General features: G+C 48.9%; 2 protein-coding genes across 3 annotated transcripts in view; one reads left to right on the top strand and one right to left on the bottom strand.

The window, feature by feature from the left end:
* Window positions 1-1,200, top strand: part of LOC133119159 (stromal membrane-associated protein 1-like) — a 62,080-nt gene extending 60,880 nt beyond the window's left edge. For both annotated transcript variants that reach the window (XM_061229615.1, XM_061229624.1), the window contains one exon: window positions 175-1,200. In XM_061229615.1, coding sequence (XP_061085599.1) covers window positions 175-309 — 135 coding nt within the window. In that variant the 3' untranslated portion in view covers window positions 310-1,200. The remainder of the gene's footprint in view (window positions 1-174) is intronic.
* On the bottom strand, window positions 591-11,652 carry LOC133119173 (galactosylgalactosylxylosylprotein 3-beta-glucuronosyltransferase 2-like). The gene is made up of 4 exons (XM_061229635.1): window positions 10,993-11,652; window positions 8,097-8,241; window positions 3,856-4,004; window positions 591-1,701 (listed from the first exon to the last, which is right to left on the bottom strand). The coding sequence occupies exons 1-4, from the start codon at window positions 11,488-11,490 to the stop codon at window positions 1,621-1,623; spliced, it is 873 nt and encodes a 290-aa protein (XP_061085619.1). The 5' UTR covers window positions 11,491-11,652; the 3' UTR covers window positions 591-1,620.
* Between the last annotated feature and the right edge of the window lie 386 nt (window positions 11,653-12,038).

Here is a 12,038-nt window from a genome sequence, read left to right as displayed (position 1 = left end):
TGAGCAAGGCCATTAACCCCACATTGCTCCAGAGGGGATTGGCCCCTGTGTAGTCAAATCAACTGCAAGTAGCTTCATCAGCTGAATGACTTTAATGTAATGGCTGAAAAGGGAGAGTGTTGTCCGGTGTGTGGGCGCCACTGCAGTTCTGAGGCCGGTCTGTTCTCCTCGCAGATGAACCAGCAGATGTCCGGGATGGGCCTGAATGGAGCGGGCGGGGCCGTGGGTTTCGGCCAACCGGGGACCGCCGTGGGGGGGTGGGCGGCGCCCCCGTCAGGACAGACCCTCAGCACGCAGCTGTGGAAGTGAGCTCCGGAGGGGCGGGGGAGGGGCCACGAGCAGCGGGAGGGGCCTGCCGGGATCCCCAGCCCCTCCCCCTACACCTTACCTCCCCCCTCCACACACACCGGCCCAAATTTTACCCAACTGACTTCTCCTTTCCCAACATTATTACTCCACAGAGTCTGAGCTGCAGCCCCGGCCGGTGTGTATTGATTGAGTGGCCGGAGTGCGAGGCTAAACTGACTGGCAGTGTCGTCCATCTTATTTTAAACAACGACAAAAAAAAAAACGACAACGGCAAACAATACTTTTTTTTTTCTTTTTTCCTTTTTTCTTTTCTTTCGTTTGTTTTTTTTTTTTTTTTTTTTTTTTAAAGCATATCAGCAACGATGCTGCTGGACCAATTATAAAAGCGTCTAATATATCATCACCAAATCCATAGTGAATAATAGTATTTAAATGGGTGAGCTATGGCGATCATGTCCATGATTTTCCACTTGTGTGTGTATCCCTCCCAGACCCGGGCAGTATGGGGTGAGAAAGTGTACTGAATGTTTTTCCCTCGGTAGAGATATCCAAAAAGACCCCGTCCCCCCCTGGCTTTGTCCCTGTCGAACACCCTCCTCAGTTCAGGCCGTTTGTTGATTGTACGCGTTCCAGAGAAGCACGGCTTCTCCGGCGGGGGGGGGGGGCGGGGGGGGAGCAGGAAGTCTGGGAGGACGGGCGTCGAGTAAACGTTTCTGGAGCCACGGTGCAGATCCCATCAGCAGACGGGGTCTTTCCGCCCACCATTAAAGAACGGGACCCAAACCTCATCTTCCAGGTTCATTTCTGTAATGTGTTTACATTTTCTGGTGCCTAGTACAGATGAAAAAAAATGTCATTTCTGTGCATTAAACAGTGAATAGCCATGAAAAATCCTTGTGATCCTTTTGTCTCAGGAAGTGCCTTTGGTTTCGTGTTTCTTTCTGACTCGATTCGTTTAAAAGACAGCCGTTTGGAGTGGAGGCGGTGGTGCTGAACTCAGGTTCGCTGTATTACAGCCCTATGTTGTGGTCCAAACGGTACAGCAAAATCTGCTGTAATCCATTGGGCTGTGCTGCAAGTCTGTCTGGCTGCACTGCACAGGATCTGCCAGGGTTCCTGAAATCCTCTTCCCCTCCCAGTCCAAATGTCTCAGGGACAACCCTACGGACGGTTCTGTTAATCCATTGTGTATGAATGTGAGATCTGTCCATCGTGTCCATCGAAGCGGAGATGGTAGTCGTGTTTTGGGAAGGGGGGGGTCAGCACGGGACGCCCGGGCCTGGACCCCATCCCATCCGAGCCTGGACCCCATCACACCTCGATCTGAACCGAGTCCTTCCAGCGTTCGTTTCCCAGGTTCACCTTCTCGGTGCGAGTGTGCCACACCAGGACCTGAGGAACACAGAGAGAGCGCTCAGAAAACACAATCTGGAAGCTTCCCACAGACCCCGTGACTCCGTAACGGCCAGGACACAAGACCGCAGGGATACCCAGACCCTCATATAGCACTCCCGTTTCCGAGAATGTGGAAAGAAATGGCTGGTTTTTGACATTTCCCACAGTGTTATAATTGCTGGTGCCGCTGACATTTCCTGCTTGTAGTAGACTTCAGAAATATACACATCAGAAGAAAGCGAAAGAGACTGCAGAATAACTAACTTTATTCCCTTTTAACCCTTTGAAGGGTAGGGGGTTTTTTTGGAGGGGAAAATCTTAAATTCTAAGTGTTCTAGAACTCCATGGCTTTCAACTGCCAGTAGTTTCATCAGCATTAGAGTGTTTAAAGATGGACATTCTAGTCGCACATTTGTGACCTCACACATTAAAGGGTTAAGAGCATGTTCAGTCCCGAGACTTTCTGATAAATTCTCTTCATGTAACATTATGCAGCCTCTCTTAGGATCTGGAGAGAAAGGGGACTGAACCCACACGTGTGGACGCTATGCCACGCTCAAGTGCCCAACGCAAGCCTCCATCCTGTCCCATTCTTACACCCGGCTACACCTGTCGGTCTGCGCTGATAGAGACCGGGGGCTTTCCGTTTTCACCCCGCCAACCTGTCCTGTGTGACGGACGCCCCCCGCCCACCGTGCCCGAGACCAACGAGGAGGTGCCGCTCTGCGCTCCCCCGGACAGCGCGCCTCGTGATCTCTCAGAAGTGGACAGGTGGAGGGATGGGGGAGGGAAGCTTCCAGAAAGGACTGAGCGCAGGAGCACGGTGCGGAGGATTTGGGGCGTGAGGTGAATGCGTTCAGACAGCTCCCTCCTCACAGACGGGAACGCGGAGCGGCAGGCGACAGGCTGAGGGGAGCGGCGTGGCAGATTGACGTTAATAAGCCCCAGCTCCCGGGCTCTGGTCCTGGAGGGATAGCCTGGGCCAGCTGCTGCTAATGCTGCTGCGTCTGCTTATGCTGCTACTGCTGCTAATGCTGCTGCTGCTATTACTACTGCTACTACTACTACTACTACTGCTGCTGCTAATGCTGCTGCGTCTGCTTATGCTGCTACTGCTGCTAATGCTGCTGCTGCTATTACTACTGCTACTACTACTGCTGCTGCTACTACTGCTGCTGCTACTGCTACTACTACTGCTGCTGCTGCTACTACTGCTACTACTGCTGCTGCTACTGCTACTACTACTGCTGCTGCTGCTACTACTACTGCTACTACTGCTACTACTGCTGCTACTGCTGCTACTACTACTACTGCTGCTACTACTACTGCTGCTGCTGCTGCTGTTACTGCTACTACTCCTACTACTGCTGCTACTACTACTGCTACTGCTGCTACTGCTGCTGCTTGTGTTAATGCTGCTATTGCTTGTGCTGTTGTTGCTGCTGATGCTACTGCTGCTTTTGCTGCTGCTATTGCTACTACTGCTCCTGCTACTACTACTACTATTTTACGACTACTGCTGCTGATCTCTGCTCTGCCTCCCTGACGTCTGCTAGCACTGATGAGCCTAATGACTGCGGTTCACCCAGCCACAGCATGGCATGCTGGGATATAGTGACCTCATAATGCCAGGGAGAATCTGTCACTGTCACCTGTAACTCGCTCATGTACACACACACACACACACACACACACACACACACATACCTGTATCCATAAACGTACACACTAAATGCTAAATGGCAGGTTGTAAACAGGAAAAATGCTGTACAAGGTAAAATCTTTAGGTGCACCAGTTATGTAATCAAATCTGTATTCAAAGATTATTTAATCATTAATAGGGTTTAAGAGAGTTTAACTTTAAAATACTGCATTTGCCATTCAGGATAGTTTGAATGAGTGCCCTGTATTTGCTACTTTCCACCCACTTCCTCAGAGCCTTCAAAGGTCATGGACTGTAAGAGACGCAGCAACAGCAAGGTGCCGCAAACATTTAAGTACATGACCAGGACCCGGAAGGTTGATGGTTTAAGCACCAGTGTAGCCATGATAAGATCTGCACAGCAGTTGGCCCTTGTTGTCTAATCAACTGTAAGTCACTGGATAAAAGTGTCAGCTAAATAATACGTTATTGTATTATTTGACACTGACCCTGGTGCAATTGGCAGCCTTGGGCTCCAGGTCCTCCACTCTGGTGATCTGTTTGAGGAAGTCAGACTCCTGCATGCCGGGCTTGGACCCCAGACGCTTGAACAGGGCCCTGGGGTTGGACAGCACCACCTGGAGGTTGACGGCGAAACCTGGAGGAAAAGACACAGTGACCGTGACCAACTTCTCCCTTTCATTCCCATCTGAGCCAGCAGTCCAGGGCCTAGCCAATGGACCAAACCTGGCTACTACAACCCACCAATGGAGCCAACTGGCTGTTCATTGACCGGGCTTAACTACAGCTAATCAGCGTGCATTCTGGGATAATCAGGAGTATAATCACACTTTATTCTCTGGTGGTGTCCCCTTTCTTCTAAAACAGAGGTACCCAACCCTGTTCCTGGAGATCTACTGTCCTGTAGGTTTTCAATCCATCCCTAGCAAAGCAAATTATGGTTTATATGAAAACATACAGGGTGGTAGATCTCTAGGAACATGGTTGGATACAGCTAGGATGTTATAAAATGACTGTTATTAGACTACGAAATGGACTCGGGGATATCGATGAACGCCGTGAATAAAAGCTGATGCGTTTATTTCAGCCGGTGTGTGTGGTGTGCTCGTGTAGGTCCTTCCTGATCCAGGGTGAGCCCAGCTGCTGCTGCTGCTCATACGGTGAGAAATCTATAAGGGCCCGGCGTTTACCGTCTCCGTGTTCTCTCCGGAGTGAAGGTCTGATCCGATCTCTCCTCCGTGAGGAAACTCCCCCCAGAGGATCGGTTCAATCGCCGTCGCTGATCTCGCCCTGATTGTTTCACAGCTCAGTGATTTCACAAGCGCATACTGAGATATAAAACATATATATTTATTTCTGCGGGTTTTTTTTTTTCCTCTTCTTCCCTTTCCGCTGGCTGTAAGTGGTCATTACTGTGATCGTTCGGTGCTGCTGGTGTGATGGGGTTTGGGTGCGATGGGGAGTGCAGTGAAGTGTAATGCAGACCCCTTGTGCTGGAGAGGGGCGGAGGGGGGGGTTTTAGCTGCCACGGTGCCTGTCGAAGGCCGACGGATGGACGGCTAAAGCTAGGTTTTGGAACAGCTGGGAGCCGGTTGGCCAGCTCAGACCGGCTCCGTACTCGACATGGTTTGACCGGCTCAAGCTGTTCTTTGAGACCGCTGGTAGCTGGCATTTTGAAGCAGGTCATAGATGGATGGCTTTACACGAGGGAACGCTGCAAAAGCTCTGTGTCTGTCTGTCTGTCTGCCTGGCTGTCTCCACCGCATTTTTGTTCCAGCACTGTGAGAAGACAAAGGCTGTTTGGCAGCGCGGGCGGGTTTGGGTGTGGGGCGGGGAGCATGGCGGCAGTGAGCGGGGGGGGGGCGTTGTGAATGTCTCATTGTGCACTCGGTACAGTTCCCCCCACCGAGAGGCTCTGAGAACTGAGGGATAATGACAGCGTTGTCTCGTGCGTCGCTGCCCGGCGAAATCTAGCGGAGCCGGGGAGAACGGTGTGGAGCGCTGAGTGAGCAAGCGTGCTGTCACTCACAACACCCCCCCCCGCCCCTTTCCCCCTCGCTTTTCAGCGTCTCAGATTAGTGAAAGGGGCCGTTTCGCTCTTTCCCTGCAGATGTGCTGTAATGTTTGCTGGGTAGTGCTGACTGGTAGGAGCTCTTAATGACGATGTAGTGTCTAATTCTCTTCCTGGGGGGAGCCTGCAGCTGCGGGCCCTGTTTTCAGGCCTTCATCGAACACATCCTGGGTCAAGCGTAGATTCGGCACATCCTGGGTTGATCTCGATTCAGCACATGCTGGGTCAGCCTTGATTCAGCACATCCTGGGTCAAGCGTAGATTCAGCAAATCCTGTATCGCCCAAGGTACTTTCCCTCAGTGACTTTCGGAACTAGAAAACTAATAGCGGCAGATTAGCAAACTAACTAGGTCAGGAACGCAGCTACTGATCGATTTGAAAAAAAAATACATTCAAGGAAAACTGCCTGTGAAGAAGTGTGTACACATCGTGTGTGATTGGCTGAGCTGACCCCACTGGCCGACCTGCTGTTGGCAGTCCTGTAGGCAGTCCTGTAGGCAGCAGCTTACCTTATCCACATTTACAGCTTAAATAAAGTTCCTGCGCTGTCGTTCAACACCTAAAATGGGTCATGGGAGTGTGCGGTGCGTCCTGAAATGAGTCTGTCGTCCGCAAGCCTGTGCTGTGTATTTGATGGGTCCCTGAAAGGTGCTGAACGTCTAATGTGGGTCCTGATATTAAAAAGTTTAAGAATCATCGTCGACTCGACGAGGAAGTCTTACTACTCGAATTTCCGAGAGCTTCAGAACAAAAAGTGGCGCGTATGTTGTGTTCCGCCCGCAGAGCACTTCATGCCGGTGGGCGATTCTCGTCAAGGTGAGAAGTGCTCGCCGTGCCTACACGGAAACCACCCACCCGGCTCCTGTAGCCTACAGAAGCAGGCTATGTGTGCTGCTATCCTGGCTCATTTCATTTGACAGCTGCTGTTCATAGTGCCTTCATGAAAATGTGTTGTCTTTGGTTGCTACTGTGTGAAGTGAGTTTTCCCTCGAGACTCACTGTTACACCTTTTACTGTTGAACTTCATGTGTGTGGAGGAGTCTGATGTTCTTCTTGCCAGATTCTTGGTAGATGTGTGTGATGTCTGTTATGAAACATTTCTGAGGTTGACATACTTATTCTCGCATTTAGTAAACCTTGATGTCGGAGTGAAAACGACTGGAGATCAATCCCATTGTAACGCTGAGACACCCATCTCTACAACGCGTAGGCTGTTCTTCGCTGTCCACAGATATTCTATCTTCAGAGCCAGCAGTTTGAGCGAAGGCGCCAGGATTTCCCACAGGTAAACAATTACCTCTTCTTTCAGAAGGCAATCGAGCGGGCGTGTGTAGTCTTCCATGTCAGAACTGAACTCGGCCGCGAAGCTAGAATCGCTTTCGTTTGTGATTTTTTATTTCCATCAGTAATGTGAAATTGATTTGTAATGTCACTTCTGTCTTTTGGGACTTCGTTCGGTTCCCTCGTCAACTTCTGAGTGCGTCACACACGCAAGCCCACGTTCACGAGCGCTGATGAATATTTACTCTGGAAAAATTGCCGCCGTGTCTCTGCCACCCACTTGCAGCCTGTTTTCATTTTGAGAAATAAAAGCGGTGAAAGAACGGGGTAGAGTTTTCTACAGTTTGGGGACTTTAATTACACCCTGACGTGTCGTGTTCAGACAGGTTATTCAATGACGAGACGTGTCCAAAAGACAGCAGTACTTTCTTTCTTCAATTTCCTGACTGATTACTCTACCAACTGTCAAAAAGCTCCCCTGCTGTCCAGTGTAGAATGCCGTAACACATAGCATTAAACCTCATAATGGCCTCAACAACCTTTGGCACCGCTGAGCACACATCCCCCTGTACCTCCCTGTGGCAGAACACCCAGGTATGGAGCTGGGAAGAGCGTTGGGGCAACATCAACATCACCGGGGTGGCAGGACTGCAGCCACGCAGGTGTGACAACAGCCTTTGTTTCCATCCTCTTTCTTCGACGCTCTTTCTTTCGCCTTGACATCTCCTTTCAGCTCTCGGCCCCGGCGGTTTTTTTTCTTTTTTTCTTCTCTCTGACTTTCTTCCGAAGGCTGTCTTAGGTCCTGTACGGCCGGCTCTCCCTGGCTGTGTAACAGCCCCTTTCAAAGGCCTCCGCCGCATAATGCAGCTGGAGGGGCTTCGCGGGATTGTAAAGAACAGAAGCCCTTTTCAGCGCGCGAGGCTGCTTTGTGGAGCTGTCAGAGGCTGCTGCGGTCGTGAAAACACCACGCCGTCATTTACAGGATCCTGTACCTCGCCTAACGCAAAGGCTCTCCTGAGCACCGGGGCTCAGAGTCAGACGGTGTTGGTGTTGAGTTGTGCTGGTGTTGTGTTGGTGTTGAGTTGTGGGATTCATTTGAAACAAGCTGCTTTTCCATTTCAGTCATGGGAACCCAAGGTGGTGTCTTGTGCTACTCTGTGCTGTGTTGTGCACAACACAACATAATATAGCACAACACACAGTACAGCACAACTGCTATACTGTGTGGTGTTGTGCTACACTGGGCTGTGTTGTGCTACACTGGGCTGTGCACATATCACACTGTGCCCTGCTGTGTGGTTTCAGCTTTGCTTCACCACTGTTCCTTCCCTCAGCCTGGCCTCCACAGAACCCTACAGAACCCTACAGAACCCTACCTGCCATATCGATGGGGAACGGCCGGTTGGCCTTCCAGCCGGTGTACCAGCCCACCACTCTCCCCTTGTCCACCAGGGGGCGCTCGTAGCGTCTCCCTCCCACCAGCCCCACGGGCCACACGGACACCCGCTGGGTCCGCCGCATCTGTGGACAGGGGAGCGGGGAACGGGTCAGGGGGAACGGGTCAGGGGGAATGCAGAAGGACGGGCGACCAGTTTGGGTCTACGAGATCTATGCAAGGGGTGTCCAAACCTGGTCCCGGAGAAACCAGGCCCGTGTCTGAATCAACACACTTTTCTGCCTACTGTTGAGTATACAGCCTGCCAATGTTCAACATTAGGCAAGTGCGCTGATTCGGACATGATCCAGGGTTTTTTCACCCTAAAATCAGCAGCCGAATTTGGACCAAAGAAGTTTGGCGAGGCTGATGTAAGATCAATCAATCAGTCATGTGCTGCATAACAATGAAAGGCAGAGGAACTTGACAATCCCCAGGTCCAGGGTTAGTCACCCCTGATCTTCTGTCCTTTTGCATTCACTGAATGGCTCTTAAGGCTTGGTATACTGAGCTCAAGGTCAGCTGATGATGGGAGATGTACCCACTGTCTGTGCATTGTGCAGTGCTCCAAACCCTCTGTCTCAAGTCATATTAATCCAACCTTTAGACCCTGGTTCCAACTGTGAGAAAAAAATAGAATTCAAATTGGATGTCATAGAGAAACAGCTGTTCAGAAAATAAATCGTCATGCTAATCCAACTTTAAATGTATTTATTTTTTGCGTGGGGAAATGATTCAAAGATTGGCTGTTGGAGCCCTGTATAGAACTGTACACGCATCGCTCTATGTCAGCGGTTTAAAACTACATTAGTTCCGCTCTTATCTGGAGAGCGCGGGCTAAATGGATTCCGCCTAATCCTCAATTACATATAATAAACTCGATTTCCGCTGCGCAGAAAAATCTCCATCAACGTTCGTATTGAAAACGCCCGCTTGTTATTCGAGGTTTTGTAATGTCGTCCTAATCCGCGCCTTCCGCGCTGCCGTGTAATAAGCCCGGCTGGGCCACCGGAGCAGAAGCTGAGAGACCGAAGAGGGGGATAAAACCGAGCCTTTCATTGCTGCAGAGCCGTAATGGGCTTGATTTAACGGGAGTCTTCGGGCGACGCGGAGCTTTGTGCCAAGGCGACTCCATATCTGGCTGCGAGCAGGGCGACGTTGGAGAGGTAGAATAACAGCCTGCCCGGCGCAGTGTGAGCTCGGCCCTGCAGCAAAGAAAAACAGAGGCCAAATGCTACTTGCGTAGCCTACCCATACCACTGTGGCCCCGAGCAAAACATGATCTTACAATGAAACACACAGAGACGGCATCTTATTAAATCATTCACCGCTTCAGTCGCTGATACCCCCCACACCGGACACATGCCACGAGCTTCGTTATCGTTTTTACTGTTTCTCTGTGTGAAAACCGCTCTAATGTCCAATGTACTGTAGGTGTGGATGAATGCCAAGCTGTAGTTGTATGCATTTTCCCAGCGTGTGTACAGTATATATGTAAATGTATGTATTGTGTCATCTATGCTTTGGCAAAAAAAGAAAAAATGTTAGAAGCACTGATATGAAAATGTGCAATCTTGTTAGCAATGACATTCACGGTGCATTCGGTGACATTCGGTTGTATTATGCTTCGCATTATCAAAGTCATGTTTATTTCATTGCAAATGGATAAACGTATTGAAAATGTAGGCTTTTATTCATATCGGGAAAACTGACACTGTAAAGTCGTTTTCAGTATATGAGTGTTTGTTTTGAATTCATAATTTTAGGAGCTATAGTTCTGCTTATGTAGAGAGCAGGTACAATCTATGGATGAGAACTGTTTGTGACTTTTATACGAGTTTGCTCATTTGTTATTTGGAGTATTCAGATCCATATTAATGTTTGGACTTCCTCGTCAATCTCCGACCAAGATACGTAGAAGATTATTAATTGAACAAATGTAAAGCCCTTTGCATTTAGTCAATATTTACATAGAGCTACGGTTAATTGTAATGTGGGTCACTTGTCTGTTCTATTCGGCTGAGTTCCATCTCCCAGGGTGAGTGCTGAATTGGCCGATAGATATGCTGTGTTCATTGAACCGTTATAAATGCTGGCTCTTTTATAAACAGAAATTCGTTAGCATTGTGTAAATATGCTCCTGACTGGCTGAAGTGTATGCTACAAAAACAATGTAAAAGGCATTAGGCTGCACTGGTTGTTTATGATCCTGCATGACGGTTCAGTAACTTTTAGTGTTTTAAAGATATATTTACTAAAATCACATTGATTATGCTGCTATGTTAACCCGTTACCGTTAGGATAACTAGAATTTATTTATTTATTTATTTATTTATTTATTTATTTATTTATTTATTTATTTATTCATTCATTCATTATATTTTTGCCTAGATGCTACGATTATTGCCTGGGTCAAAATGTACACAACATAAGGTCTAAACACCCATGACACCGTGGGAGAGCTGTGAGGATGTAACTGGTCACTCTAAACCACACTGTCTCTCGTATTTCACGGAGTCGTGCTATTGTGCCCTTGCAGTGTGTCAAATAATAACGAATCATTAGCGGTTAAATAAAATCAAACAATGAAGACATTCATTTACATTTACATTTCTTAAGTACTCGTGGACGGTGTATCGACGGTGAAGCACAAAACAAAACATAAGGTTGAATAATTGTTCATATTTGCCCAATCGCTTGGATTTAAAGTTTGAGTGTAAATAAAACACTGCGTAGAAGTTCACGGCACTGAAAACAGTAGAGCCTAAACTACCATGGAAGCTAATCGATCACATAATATCCTGCTGCTGTTTTATTTTGAAAAGAATATTGTGTACCTCGTCGAACAGTTCCACACTATATGTGTTGTCGTCGTCCGCAAAGAACACGACTCCGGAGTCCTTGGACGAGCGATGCGTCCGCAGCCAGCCCAAAGCCGCATTTCTTTGCTCGGTTGCCCGGGGCATCCCTGGCCGTTTATACCTGCGAGGCGTGGGGACGTGCAGGTGAGTGTGCTGCAGTCCCGAGCGCGCAAGAAAGCGCGACACCAGCTCCGTGCGTGCGTTGGAATCCTCCACCACAACCCAGTGGAAATGGGGAACCAGCCGGAACGTGTTTGACAAGCGCGTCAGCTCCGCTTTTTGGACAGCTCTCCTGTACGTGGGTGTGATCGCGTAAATCGTCGGGAGAACTGTGCGCTGCGGCTTACTGAAGTGGGAGAGGTAGAAATTGGTGGTGCGCCGGACTGTCCTCTTGGTGTCAATGTCGATCATGATGATAACGATCAAAATCCAAGGGAGAAGAATGAAGAAGTGACTATAAAAGAGGGATTTCATGATTAAACGAGTTCAAACGTTATCCCTTAAATACAGGTTAAACCTGGTGCCATTTACTCGTCATTGCATTGAGTTAGTATGCCATCCAAAATGAGTGACACCTGCGAAGTGTCCGCTGTTTCCCTGCGAGGATATATCCACGTTGAGCATCGCGATTTTCTCCTGCGCTCTTATCGTCTCTGGAGTCCCCTGTGGTTCAAATACAACCCATTCGCAAGAGATTCCCTCCTGAAAAACTTGCTTCATACTGAGAACGCATTATCCACGCCGCGCATTAATATCCACCTATAGCGATAACGCACAGTGAATTCGTATGATCCGTAGTAATATAGCATCTAGATGTATGAGAACTGTGATGCAACGAAATCACAAACAACAGGTCAATCAATTCTGGATAACCGTAACACCATTTAGTTTCATACTCAAATGAGTCGAATGATGGACAACAACAACTGCGTCTTGCCCGACTGGTGCTGTGAGCAGAAGAATTACTCCTGTAGTGTTGCAGCTAGCGGACTTCGAGAGATGCCTGACGAGCGCGGCGCCAG

Source organism: Conger conger, chromosome 2, assembly GCF_963514075.1.
Source record: "Conger conger chromosome 2, fConCon1.1, whole genome shotgun sequence".
Lineage (NCBI taxonomy): Eukaryota > Metazoa > Chordata > Actinopteri > Anguilliformes > Congridae > Conger > Conger conger.
This window is presented reverse-complemented; position numbering and strand designations above follow the sequence as displayed.